A 13,124-nucleotide genomic window follows, 5' to 3' on the forward strand; every position below is an offset into this window, starting at 1 on the left:
AAAATCTACTATATTTGTTTTATTGTTGTATTAAATGTCTATTGATAAGACTGTATTTTAACTGTGTAAATTGTTTCAGGTGGTCTACATAGCCAGGAACCTAAAAGATGTTGCAGTGTCCTTATTTCATCTCCACAATTTCACAAAAGCCCTTGAGAGCGAACCTGACTTTGATACATTTGTTATTCATTTTCTTTTGGGGAATGGCAATCATAACTCAAAATTTCAGTTATCTCCATTTTTCCTGGCCACTGTGCTTTCACATCTGCTTTGTTTGCTCTTTGGGGTCTAAGTCAAGTAACTGTAAAGCACTTTGTGATAACTGCTGATGTAAAAGGGCTTAATAAAATGCATGCAATTGATTTAGTTGATTGATCAAACACATCTATAGCCTCTTCAATGCACATGATAAGTGTGTCATTGTGAAATAACCTAAATATATTTATTTCTTAGTTCTCGGGGGCTCTTTGTTTGACCATGTTGCTGATTGGTATGCTCAGAAAGATGAATTTGATATCCTTTCACTGACATATGAGGATATGATCAAGGTAAATTAATTTCCATAATGATAAGATCACAAAACAATGGATTGCATATTGGTAAGACTAATCAAACAACAATTGCTTTCAGGACACACGAGGTGCAGTTGTCAGGATATCAAACTTCTTGGGTAAAAACCTGGATGACAAAACCATTGACACAATAGTGAACAAATCCTCCTTCAATAACATGAAAGAAAACCCACAGGCTCAAAATGATATACAGCATCCTGCATTTTTTAAACAAAGTGGATCCTTGATTCGAAAAGGTATGGTATATTTGTAACGGCTTTCGTTGGTGGAAGGAGGGGAGCACCAAAATGCAGCGTGGTACGTATCCATAATATCATTTAATCGAGAATGAATACAAAATACAAAAGAACAAGAGAATAAATGAAATCCGAAACAGTCCCGTTATGGTGCAAACACTAACACAGGAAACAATCACCCACAAAACACAATAGAAAACAGGCTACCTAAATATGGCTCCCAATCAGAGACAACGACTGACACCTGCCTCTGATTGAGAACCATCAAGGCCAAACACATAGAAATATAAATACAGAACAAACATAGAATGCCCACCCCAACTCACGCCCTGACCAAACTAAATAAGACATAAAAAAGGAACTAAGGTCAGAACGTACAGTACCCCCCCCCCCCAAAGGTGCGGACTCCGGTCGCAAAACCTGAACCTATAGGGAGGGTCTGGATGGGCATTTACCGCGGTGGCGGCTCTCGAGCGGGACGTGGACCCCACTCCACCAATAGTCTCGGCCCACTTATGTGGCACCTTAGGAGTGGCGACCCTCGCCACCGACCCCGGATTGGAGACCCTAGTAGAGGCAGCACTGGACTGAGGGGCGCCTCTGGACTGAGGGGCGCCTTCTGGACTGGCGGGCGCGCTTCCGGACTGGGGGCGCCTCCGGACTGGCGGGCGGCTCCGGCAGCTCGCGACTGGCGGGCGGCTCGGCAGCTCCGACTGGCGGCGGCTCTGGCAGCTCCGGACTGGCGGGCGGCTCCGGACTGGCGGGGGCTCTGGCAGCTCCGGACTGGCGGGCTGCTCTGGCAGCTGCGGACTGGCGGGCGGCTCTGGCAGCTCCGGACTGGCGGGCAGCTCGCAGACTGGCGGGCGGCTCTGGCAGCTCCGGACTGGCGGGGGCGCTCTGGCAGCTCCGGACTGGCATGCGGCTCTGGCAGCTCCGGACTGGCGGGCGGCTCTGGCAGCTCCGGACTGGCGGGCGGCTCTGGCAGCTCCGGACTGGCAGGCGGCTCTGGCAGCTCCGGACTGTCAGGTGGCTCTTGGCTTGGAGGAGAGAACCTGGAGGGAGGAGACGAAGAGACAGCCTGGTTGCGTGGCGCTGCCACAGGACCCACCAGGCTGGGGAGACCTACAGTAGGCCTGGTGCTTGGAGGAGGCACCGGAAGGACCGGCTGTGGGTGGCACTGGAGATCTGGTGCCACCACATCGTACCTCTCCCTTAGGCTCAATGCACACATTCGCCCGGCAGAGCGGAGCGCAGGCATAGGACGCACTGCACCTCCCGCGCCCTGGAGACACAGCACGCAGAGCCGGCGCAGGATGTCCTGGGCCGAAACGGCGTACGGAGACCAGACACACTGAGCCGGCACAATACGCCCTGGCTGGATGCCACACTCGCATGACACTTGCGGGGGGCTGGCCTATAGCCACCGGGCTATGAGCGCGTACTGGCGACACCGTGCGCTTAAACCGCATAACACAGTGCCTGACCAGTAACGCCCTGCTTACGATAAGAACGAGGAGTGGCTCAGGTCTCCAACTTGACTCTGCCACACTCCCCGTGTGCCCCCCCCAATTTTTTGGGGGGGCTGCCTCTCGTGCCTGTCGCGCTGCCGTGCTACGTCCTCATATCGCCGTCGCTCAGCTTTCGTCTGCCTCAGTTCTTCCTTGGGGCTGCAATATTCCCCAGCCTGTTCCAGGGTACCTTGCCGTCTAGTATCTCCCCCATGTCCATGAGTCCAGAATCCTCTGCTCCTGTTTACCACGCTGCTTGGTCCTTGTTTGGTGGGTGATTCTGTAACGGCTTTCGTTGGTGGAAGGAGAGGAGGACCAAAATGCAGCGTGGTAGGTATCCATAATTAATGTTAATGAGAATGAATACAAAATACAAAAGAACAAGAGAATAAATGAAAACCGAAACAGTCCCGTATGGTACTAACACAGGAAACAATCACCCACAAAACACAATAGAAAACAGGCTACCTAAATATGGCTCCCAATCAGARACAACGACTGACACCTGCTTCTGATTGAGAACCATACTAGGCCAAACACATAGAAATATAAATACAGAACAAAACATAGAATGCCCACCCCAACTTACGCCCTGACCAAACTAAAATAAAGACATAAAAAAGGAACTAAGGTCAGAACGTGACAATATTCATATTAATAATGCTCATGCTTGGGTTAATCATTAAGTTAATTTCAATTAATGATAAAAAATTCACCAAAGAAAATATAAAAATACTAGTGGATAGTTAGTTGAAATGTTGTTGACAGTTAGTTGACTACTGAACATACAAATAATCTATTTTGGACTATCCAAATACTGCGCATTCACACTGCACCTTATCCCAGGGCTAAGAGCCTCCAAGCCCTGAGCTAAGGGAGATTTTAGCACTGGGCTAAGCAAGTGTTCTTGCACATTCTAAAGTGGGATAGCACCAACCTTAGCCCTTGGCTAGTACAAACTTTTTGGGGTTAGCCCCAGAAACACAGTGCCAAAATATCCAGTGAAACTGGATTGTTCTACGTCTAGAATGCTCAATGTCCAATCACAAAATCTGCACTGTTACTTAATTTACATATGCTCGGGATGCCTGTAATGCGTTCTGCATGCTATTTTGATAAGGAAATTGGTACTATTTCATCCCTGAGGACAAAAACCCAAATAACGTGCATAGCGGGCCAGATCTAATAAATAATGGGCCAGATCGAATTTCGAAAGTGAAACATATTGATTGTTTCCGAGGTCAGATAGGCAGACAGCAATGTTTATAGAAACAAACCATCACTGTTGGAAACTAAACGATAGGCTAAAAGCAAGAGCAAATAATGTGCTAATAAATGTCTTATTGCTTATAACATTGGTTGCGTGTCAGAGAAAGAATGTTGGTAGCATGTTGTTTGTCCGTTAGCTCAGGGTTTTGGAATACAAGCTTAAATCCTTAGCCAGGGCTAAAGCTTAGTCCAGGCTTAATAAATGCTTGTGCAAACGCAGGCTAAGCTAGCCCAGGGCCAGTCTAGCCTGGGGCTAAGATAGCCCTGGGCTAAGACCAATGCAGTGTGAAAAGGCCTATAAAGTGATACCATACTGTCTGATAGGTCTCTAATAAGGGAAGGTGGGGGACTGGAAGACTATGTTCACAGTGGCCCAGAGTGAGATGTTTGACAAGATCTACATGGAGAAAATGAAAGATCTTCCCTTGAATTTGACTGGGAGCTGTGAAAAGAGACGTGTCCTGAACACAATGGTAGTGAAAGCTTTCATCAGCTTGGTTGACGATGTCAGAAAAACGGATCCAGATGCTTGTTGTTGTTGATCTGACTTGTCAAATTGTACTCCAGTTGTGGGAATCACTATAAATATGTCACATTTTGGGGGATCTAGATCTAACTAGATTGGAAGAAATAACTGCCCTGCCACAATGGTTGTAAAAAGAAGCACATGCAAAAGTTTAACATACATATACATTGTTATTAAAATGCTTTCATAATTCATATCTACATAATATGCTACGAGAAAATGTACTTTAGTAGCCATGGTTTGTTCGACAATGCCTGTGGAGATTAATGGCGTTTTTGTATAATGGCCAAAAATAAAGTCTGTGGTACACACAGGTTTAGGAGATCGTATACGTTTTGTTCTATGAGATAATCTTCATCAGCTAACGTCCCTTTTAGTAAATTCTGAAGCATTTATGTAGGGTCGGCAGGTAGCCTAGCGTTGGGTCAGTAACCGAAAGGTTGCTAGATCGAATCCCCGAGCTGACAAGGTAMAAATCTGTTGTTTTTCCCCTGAACAAGGCAGTTAACCCACTGTTCCTAGGCTGTCATTGTAAATAAGAATCTGTTCTTAATTAACTGACTTGCCTAGTTAAATAAAGGTTAAATAAAATAAATGTAATTTTAAAAAGCACTTAAAGGCTTCATAATTTATAAATGTCATGTTTGATATTATCGCATAGAACAAAACGTATAAGATCTCCTAAGCTTGTGTTAACCTCAGACCTTATTTTCGGCGTTTATCCCAAAACCCTATTCTTTCCCCATTCATTTTCACATAAGAACGGCTGAACGAACCAGAGGTAAATCATTTCCGGGTTTTAGAACTAAAAGCTGGCGAACTCTATTGACTACAGTACCCAAAATGCAACGCGTATCTTGAGCCTACTGCGCATGCTCATTTCGATCACCGATTTTGTAATATCTACGTTCTTTTCCAAATGTAGTCGTTCAGGTTGCAATAATGCAGCTAGATATGAACGGTACTTTATCCGTCCATGATTTTGGCACTGCAAACTGACGTTGATATTTTTGCAGGTGGCGAGACCGCATCACTCAGCARCGAGGGGTTTCTTTTCCTTCGCCGCAGTAGCTAGTTAGGTATCCTCCACCCATGTTGAAGCAAGGAATTATGTTGTAACGTTATTTCTGTGGCAAACAACAGTTGTAAACTGTCTGTCAGTCTGGTGAATGGGTTAATGGACTGAACGGTAAAGCGAATTGGGGAGTTAACGTAGCTGGCAACAACTTTGACTTTGTAACGCGTTAGCTAACTAGAAGCTAGCTGGCTAGTTAGCCCTGACAAGAAGACAAACATGTGGCAAAGCGTTGGTCTAACTGTGCTTGTTATTGTGGCCACCCTCGTGTGCGCGTTGCTCTTCATGGTGTTTGGTAAGTAACATAATATTTTGCCTTAATTTCAGTTTTCTTGAATGTAATGGAAAATATGACATAACTCGGACACAGCTGTGAAACGTATTAGCGGTTAGGTACAGTAAGCTATTTAGCTAGCATTCAGCCATGATTATACTATCTTTTTCTTTCGTGATCAGTGACTGTCTTGACCTTTTTCCTTCTCAAAATGTTGAGTAGGTAGATCAAAGAATAATCTCTCAAGACCTCAATACATCATGTTATTAGAGGTGTGTCCCTCATAGTTGTTATTAATTAGATCAGTTTAAATAATTGATACATATCAGTTGAGTCTGTTTTTTTGTGCTTGAGCAGTGTTCGACAGGATTGTCTTRCAGCATCATCCAGTCAGGATGATGGGAGGAGACTCCTCTAAGGGGAGGAGACTGAAGGAGCGTGGCATCGGAATGCCACTGTTTCATTATCATATCTTTGTAGGCTACATCTAATTTGACCTATAATAATAACCCTATCTGTCTATAATAATCCCAAAGTGTGAGGATCAATTGTTGAGGCCCAATTACATTAATTTTTGCATACCTGTGTGTGGAAAACAATGACTTACTTGATGTTAAGTTTTGGACTTTATCTTGTGTATATACACTGAACAAAAATATAAATGCAACATGCAACAGTTTAAGATTTTACTGAGTTACAATTCATGTAAATCCAGTTAATGAAATACATGAATTATGCCATAATCTATAGATTTCACAAGCCTGGGAATACAGATATGCATCTGTTGGTCACAAATACCTTTAAAAAAAAAAAATCAGTATCTGGTGTGACCACCATTTACTTCATGCAGCGGGACACATCTCCTTCGGTTGTGCCAACCCACAGTTTCATCATATGTCCGGGTGGCTGGTCTTAGATGATCCTGCAGGTGAAGAAGCCGGATGTGGAGGTTCTGGGCTGGTGTGGTAACACGTAGTCTGCGGTTGTGAGTCCGGTTGGACGTACCGACAAACTCTTAAATGACGTTGGAGGCGGCTTATGGTAGAGAAATTAAATTATCTGGCAACAGCACTGGTGGACGTTCCTGCAGTCAGCAAGCCAATTGCACGCTCCCTCAACTTGAGACATCTGTGGCATTGTGTTGTGTGACAGGACTTTTTAGTGGCGTTTTAGTGTCCCCAGCACAAGGTGCACCTGTGTAATGATCCTGCTGTTTAATCCGCTTCTTGATATGCCACACCTGTCAGGTGAATGGATTATCTTGGCATAGGAGAAATGCTCACTAACAGTGCCGTAAACAAATTAGTGCACACAATTTGAGAAGCTTTTTGTGCATATGAAACATTTGTGGGATTATTTATTTCAGCTCATGAAACATGGGACCAACACTTTTTTACATGTTGTTTATATTGTTGTWCAGTGTGTGTGTATACAAATTAATTGTTTGATTCATATACGGTCACTGTTGACTTTCTATTGAGGACTTTTGTTATTTTTGGCTCCTCAGGTTGGTATGTTGTCTGGCAGCTCTTCCTGTCCAAGTTCAAGTTCCTGCGTGAGATGTTGGGCGACACCGGATCTCCACAGACAGAGACCCAGCCGTCCGAATCAAAGAGCAAGCGTACCTCTCCTCCAACCCAACGCCAGAGGCTCAAGACTGCCCGCCAGAGGGTCGTTCCTCCTGAAAGCACTACATAGATAACCACACCCATCCGCTTTCAGTCTCACCCTGTCCCCCTATTCACCAACCCTCGTCCCTCTAGGAAACCGTGGTGAACAAAATGAAACCCCTTACTAAATGGCATGATGTCGAATGTCATACTATTCCCATGTTCATGCATACTACTCCCTTTTCCGCTACCTTACGATGTCCTCTTAGTAGACACTTGATACTCTACTTTTCTCTCCTGGACACTCTTACTAGACTACACATAGCTGCTGACGTTATAAAGGCACAAGCCATCAAATCATGGGACATTGTGTACCACTTGTTCACGTTTCAAATTTGTATTTTAGCTGTTCACGGTATATGTACTGAGCAGCACGTCCAGTCTCTTCACCTGGCCTTAACTGACACTGCAACATGGTCAGCTCTGACTGGCTGACACTGCAATATGGTCAGCTCCCACTGGCTGTCATGCTGCTAACACCTGCACAGGGAATCGCTGCTAACACCTGCACAGGGAATCTGTTTCTCCATGATCACACAAGTGAATTCTCTGTCATGACTGTGTATGTGTGTGTTTTGAGAGTTTGATTATTTGAACATACATGTTTTTATAGCAAAGCCTATATTCTGACAAATCTAGACAAACTGTTGTATAAAACAGGCTCATTTGTTAGCATTTGCTTTCAGAAGCAAAACAACTGCTAGAAGGAAAAAAACGTAATGAAACAATTTGTTTAACTGACAAAGTTCCTCGTGTTCATTCAACTTGATTTGTAACCAAAGTGCAATGAAAGATATGTTTATTTTTTGTGGTTATTTTATTGTTGGTCAGTAATTAATATGTATACAGTGCATTCAGAAAGTATTCAGACCCCTTGACTTTTTCCACATTTTGTTACGTTACAGCCTTTTTCTAAAATTGGCACACAAAAAAATTTGCCCTCATCAAGGGGAAACACAGATCCCCTGATCTGTGCCTCGACACAATCCTGTCTCGGAGCTCTACGGACGATTCCTTTGACCTCATGGCTTGGTTTTTGCTCTGACATTCACTGCCAACTGTATAGACAGGTGTGTGCCTTTCCAAATCATGTCCAATCAATTGAATTTACCACAGGTGGACTCCCAAGTTGTAGAAACATCTCAAGGATAATCAATGGAAACAGGATGCACCTGAGCTCAATTTTGAGTCTCATAGCGAAGGGTCTGAATACTTATGTAAATAAGGTACTTCTGTTTTTTCTCTTTAATCAATCTGCAAAAATGTCTAAATACCCGTTTTTGCTTTGTCATTATGGGGTATTGTGTGTAGATGAGGATTTTTTCAAATGTAATCCATTTTAGTATAAGGCTGTAACAAAATGTTAAGTCAAGTTGTCTGAGTACTTTCCGAATGCACTGTATAACGGTTGTTATGGAATGGTGGGGTTACAATAACACAACGAAGACGATATCCAGGCCCCGTATGTACAGTTGAAGTCGGAAGTTTACATACACCTTAACCAAATACATTTACACTCAGTTGTTCACAATTCCTGACATTTAATCCTAGTAAAAATTCCCGGTCTTAGGTCAGTTAGGATCACCACTTTATTTTAAGAATGTGAAATGTCAGAATAATACTAGAGAGAATGGTTTATTTCAGCTTTTATTTCTTTCATCACATTCCCAGTGGGTCATAAGCTTACATACACTCAATTAGTATTTGGTAGCATTGCCTTTAAATAGTTTAACTGGGTCAAACGTTTTGGGTAGCCTTCCACAAGCTTCCCACAATAAGGGGTGAATTTTGGCCCATTCCACCTGACAGAGCTGGTGTAACTGAATCAGGTTTGTAGACCTCCTTGCTCGCACACGCTTTTTCAGTTCTGCCCACAAATTTTCTATAGGACTGAGGTCAGGGCTTTGTGATGATCACTCCAATACCTTGACTTTGTTGTCCTTAAGCCATTTTTCCACAACTTTGGAAGTATGCTTGGGGTCATTGTCAATTTGGAAGACCCATTTGCGACCAAGCTTTAACTTCCTGACAGATGTCTTGAGATGTTGCTTCAATATATCCACATAATTTTCCTACCTCATGATGCCATGTATTTTGTGAAGTGCACCAGTCCCTTCTGCAGCAATGCACCCCCACAACATGATGCTGCAACCCCGTGCTTTCCGGTCGGGATGGTGTTCTTCGGCTTGCAAGCGTCCCCCTTTTTCCTCCAAACATAACGATGGTCGTTATGGCCAAACAGTTCTATTTTTGTTTCATCAGACCAGAGGACATTTCTCCAAAAAGTACAAGCTTTGTCCCCATGTGCAGTTGCAAACCGTAGTCTGGCTTTTTTATGGCGGTTTTGGAGCAGTGGCTTCTTCCTTGCCTAGCAGTCTTTCAGGTTATGTCGATATAGGACTCGTTTTACTGTGGATATAGATACTTTTGTATCTGTTTCCTCCAGCATCTTCACAAGGTCCTTTGCTGTTGTTCTGGGATTGATTTGCACTTTTTGCACCAAAGTACGTTCATCTCTAGGAGACAGAACGCATCTCCTTCCTGAGCGGTATGACGGCTGCATGGTGTTTATACTTGCGTACTATTGTTTGTACAGATGAAAGTTGTACCTTCAGGTGTTTGGAAATTGCTCTCAAGGATGAACCAGATTTTTTCTGATGTCTTGGCTGATTTATTTTGATTTTCCCATGATGTCAAGCGAAGAGGTGCCGAGTTTGAAGGTAGGCCTTGAAATACATCCACAGGTACACCTCCAATTGACTCAAATGATGTCAATTAGCCTATCGGAAGCTTCTAACGCCATGACATCAGTTTCTGGAATTTTCCAAGCTGTTTAAAGGCACAGTCAATTTAGTGTATGTAATCTGACCCACTGGAATTGTGATACAGTGAAATAATTTGTAAACAATTGTTGGAAAAATTACTTGTGTCATTCACAAAGTAGATGTCCTAACCGATTTGCCAAAACTAGTTTGTTAGCAATAATTTTGTGGAGTGGTTGAAAAATTAGTTTTAATGACTCCAACCTAAGTGTATGTAAACTTCTGACTTCAACTCTATCAAGCATCTCAGAGTAGGAGTGGTGATCTAGGATCAGGCTCTGCCCTGTCCAAATAATCTTATTAATTGTGATCAAAAAATTTAACTGACCCAAAGTCAGCATTCCTACTCTGATATGCTTGATCCATACTGCCCCAGAACTCCCTATTAAGGCATCAAATAAATAGGCTATAGCTCATTGCTCTGGCTTGCTAGCCTACCGGTGGTGATAACTGGGGTGTATTCAATAGTTACCAAATGGAAGCGAAAAGCTGAAACTGGGAGAACCTAAACTTATCCAAAAATAATAATTTGTGTTTTCCGTTGTAAAGCATTTCGCTATGGTGTGCCCCAATGACTACACCCCATGCTAAAGGGTCGTCACTAGCTTCCGTAGTCATAAAGATGGCATTCTTCCCTGTAGTTCATTACATTATCTCTGATCCAGCTATAAGCCTATAGCCGCCTGACATTGTAAAACATGTTAATTCTCTATGTAATTGTTTAACGTGTGATTGTCCAAATTTCAAGTTTGTTTTGGGCTATTGCTGTAATTTACATTCAGAATAAATATATTTCTTAACTCCTGTATAGAAATACATTTCTTTGAATTGCATTGTTTCAAAGCTGAAACTGGTTATTCAAGAATATAGAATTGACATGGGGGGGGTGGTTGTAAGCATATGTTTAACTGCATGTTTAATTTCATGTCACAACACGGACACATTTTAAGACTTGTACAGCTTTTTGAGTGTATTATTTTGTTTTGAACATACTCTGTCATATCTGCATACAGTGACTGAACAACAGGGGGCAGTGTTGCCCAACATGAAACAGATGGAGTAAATAACTGTTTTCCAAACTGTAGTCAAAGGGAGTATTTGRAGAGTTTAAAACCAGTCAATTTATATTTCAGATGTAGCTGTATTTAAAGTCTATCAAGCCATGTGTTGTGACTGTGTAATCCCAGTTAACCCAGAACTAAAATCTAGAATTTAGATTGGTAGTCTGTCCATGAGAGATTACAAATGGAAGCACAGCCGAGAGCTGCCCAGTGACACGAGTCTACCAGACGAGATAAACTACTTCTATGCTCGCTTCGAGGCAAATGGCCCTAAAACATGCATAAGAGCACCAGCTGTTCAAGAAGATTGTTGTGATCACGCTCACCGCAGCCGATGTAAGACCTTTAAACAAGTCAACATTCACAAGGATGTAGGGCCAGACAGATTACCAGGATGTGTACTGCGAGCATGCGCTGACCAACTGGCAAGTGTCTTCACTGACATTTTCAACCTCTCTGTGGCCGAGTCTGTATTACCAACATGTTTTAAGCAGACCACCATAGTACCTGTGACCAAGAACACTAAGGTAACCTGCCTAAATGACTACTGTCCCGTAGCACTCGCGTCTGTAGCCATGAAGGGCTTTGAAAGGCTGGTCATGGCTCACATCAACACCATTATCCCAGAATCCCTAAACCCACTCCAATTTGCAAACGGCCCCAACAGATCCACAGATGATGCAATCTCAATTGCACTCCACACTGCCGTTTCCCACCTGGACAAAAGGAACACCTATGTGAGATTGCTATTCATTGACTACAGCTCAGCGTTCAACACCATAGTGCCCTCTAAGCTCATCAATAAGCTAAGGACCCTGGGACTAAACACCTCCCTCTGTAACTGGATCCTGGACTTCCTGATGGGCCGMCCCCAGGTGGTAAGGGTAGGTAACAACACATCCGCCACGCTGATCCTCAACACGGGGCCCCTCAGAGGTGCATGCTCAGTCCCSTCCTGTACTCCCTGTTCACTCATGACTGCATGGCCAGGCACAACTCCAACACCACCATTAAGTTTGCTGATGACACAATAGTGGTAGGCCTGATCACCGACAACGATGAGACAGCCTATAGGGAGGAGGTCAGATACCTGGCCATGTGGTGCCAGGACAACATCCTCTATCTCAACGTGATCAAGACAAAGGAGATGATTGTGGACTACAGGAAAAAGAGAACCAAGCACGCCCCCATTCTCATCGAAAGGGCTGAAGTGGAGCAGGTTGAGAGCTTCAAGTTCTTTGGTGTCCACATCACCAACAAACTAACATGGTCCAAGCACCCCAAGACAGTTGTGAAGAGGGCACGACAAAACCTATTCCCCCTCAGGAGACTGAAAAGATTTGGCATGGGTCCTCAGATCCTCAAAAGGTTCTACAGCTGCACCATCGAGAGCATCCTGGCTGGTTGCATCACTGCCTGGTATGGCAACTGCTCGGCCCCCGACCGCAAGGCACTACAGAGGGTAGTGCAAACGGCCCAATACATCCCTGGGGCCAAGCTCCCTGCCATCCAGGACCTCTATACCAGGCGGTGTCAGAGGAAGGCCCTAAAAATTGTCAAAGACTCCAGCCACCCTAGTCACAGACTGTTCTCTCTGCTACCTCATGGCAAGCACTACCGGAGTGCCAAGTCTAGGTCCAAGAGGCTTCTAAACAGCTTCTACCCCCAAGCCATAAGACTCCTGAACACCTAATCAAATGGTTACCCAGACTTTTTACACTGCCCCCCTCCCCCTTTGTACACAGCTGCTACTCTCTGTTGTTATCATCTATGCATAGTTACTTTAATAACTCTACCCACATGTACATGTTACCACAACTAACCGGTGCCCCCGCACATTGACTCTGTACCGGTACCCCTTTGTGTATATAGTCTCGCTATTTTTATTTTACGGCTGCTCTTTAATTACTTGTTACTTTTATTTCTTATTCTTATCCATACAGTGGGGCAAAAAAGTATTTAGTCAGCCACCAATTGTGCAAGTTCTCCCACTTAAAAAGATGAGAGAAGCCTGTAATTTTCATCATAGGTACACTTCAACTATGACAGACAAAATGAGAAAAAAAAATCCAGAAAATCACAATTGTAGGATTTTTAATGAATTTATTTGC

General features: G+C 43.7%; 2 protein-coding genes across 2 annotated transcripts; both read left to right on the forward strand.

Annotated features, from left to right (window-relative positions):
* Positions 1–618: 618 nt before the first annotated feature.
* On the forward strand, positions 619–4,127 carry LOC111954798 (sulfotransferase 2A1-like; the record flags this gene model as incomplete). Its single annotated transcript, XM_024134685.1, has 2 exons — positions 619–808; positions 3,922–4,127. Coding segments are annotated over 2 exons (396 nt in total), but the record flags the coding sequence as incomplete, so codon positions are not given.
* An 839-nt stretch (positions 4,128–4,966) lies between these two features.
* LOC111955379 (small integral membrane protein 13) lies at positions 4,967–10,752 on the forward strand. The gene is made up of 2 exons (XM_023975607.2): positions 4,967–5,481; positions 6,968–10,752. The coding sequence occupies exons 1-2, from the start codon at positions 5,406–5,408 to the stop codon at positions 7,156–7,158; spliced, it is 267 nt and encodes an 88-aa protein (XP_023831375.1). The 5' UTR covers positions 4,967–5,405; the 3' UTR covers positions 7,159–10,752.
* Positions 10,753–13,124: the final 2,372 nt, after the last annotated feature.

The sequence above is a fragment of the Salvelinus sp. IW2-2015 genome, linkage group LG30 (assembly GCF_002910315.2).
Source record: "Salvelinus sp. IW2-2015 linkage group LG30, ASM291031v2, whole genome shotgun sequence".
Lineage (NCBI taxonomy): Eukaryota > Metazoa > Chordata > Actinopteri > Salmoniformes > Salmonidae > Salvelinus > Salvelinus sp. IW2-2015.

Coding starts and splice junctions, on each gene's coding strand:
- LOC111955379 (XM_023975607.2), top strand. CDS start 5,406: ATGTGGCAAAGCGTTGGTCTAACTGTGCTTGTTATTGTGGCCACCCTC. Junction 5,482..6,967: donor GTTGCTCTTCATGGTGTTTG/GTAAGTAACATA, acceptor TTGGCTCCTCAG/GTTGGTATGTTGTCTGGCAG.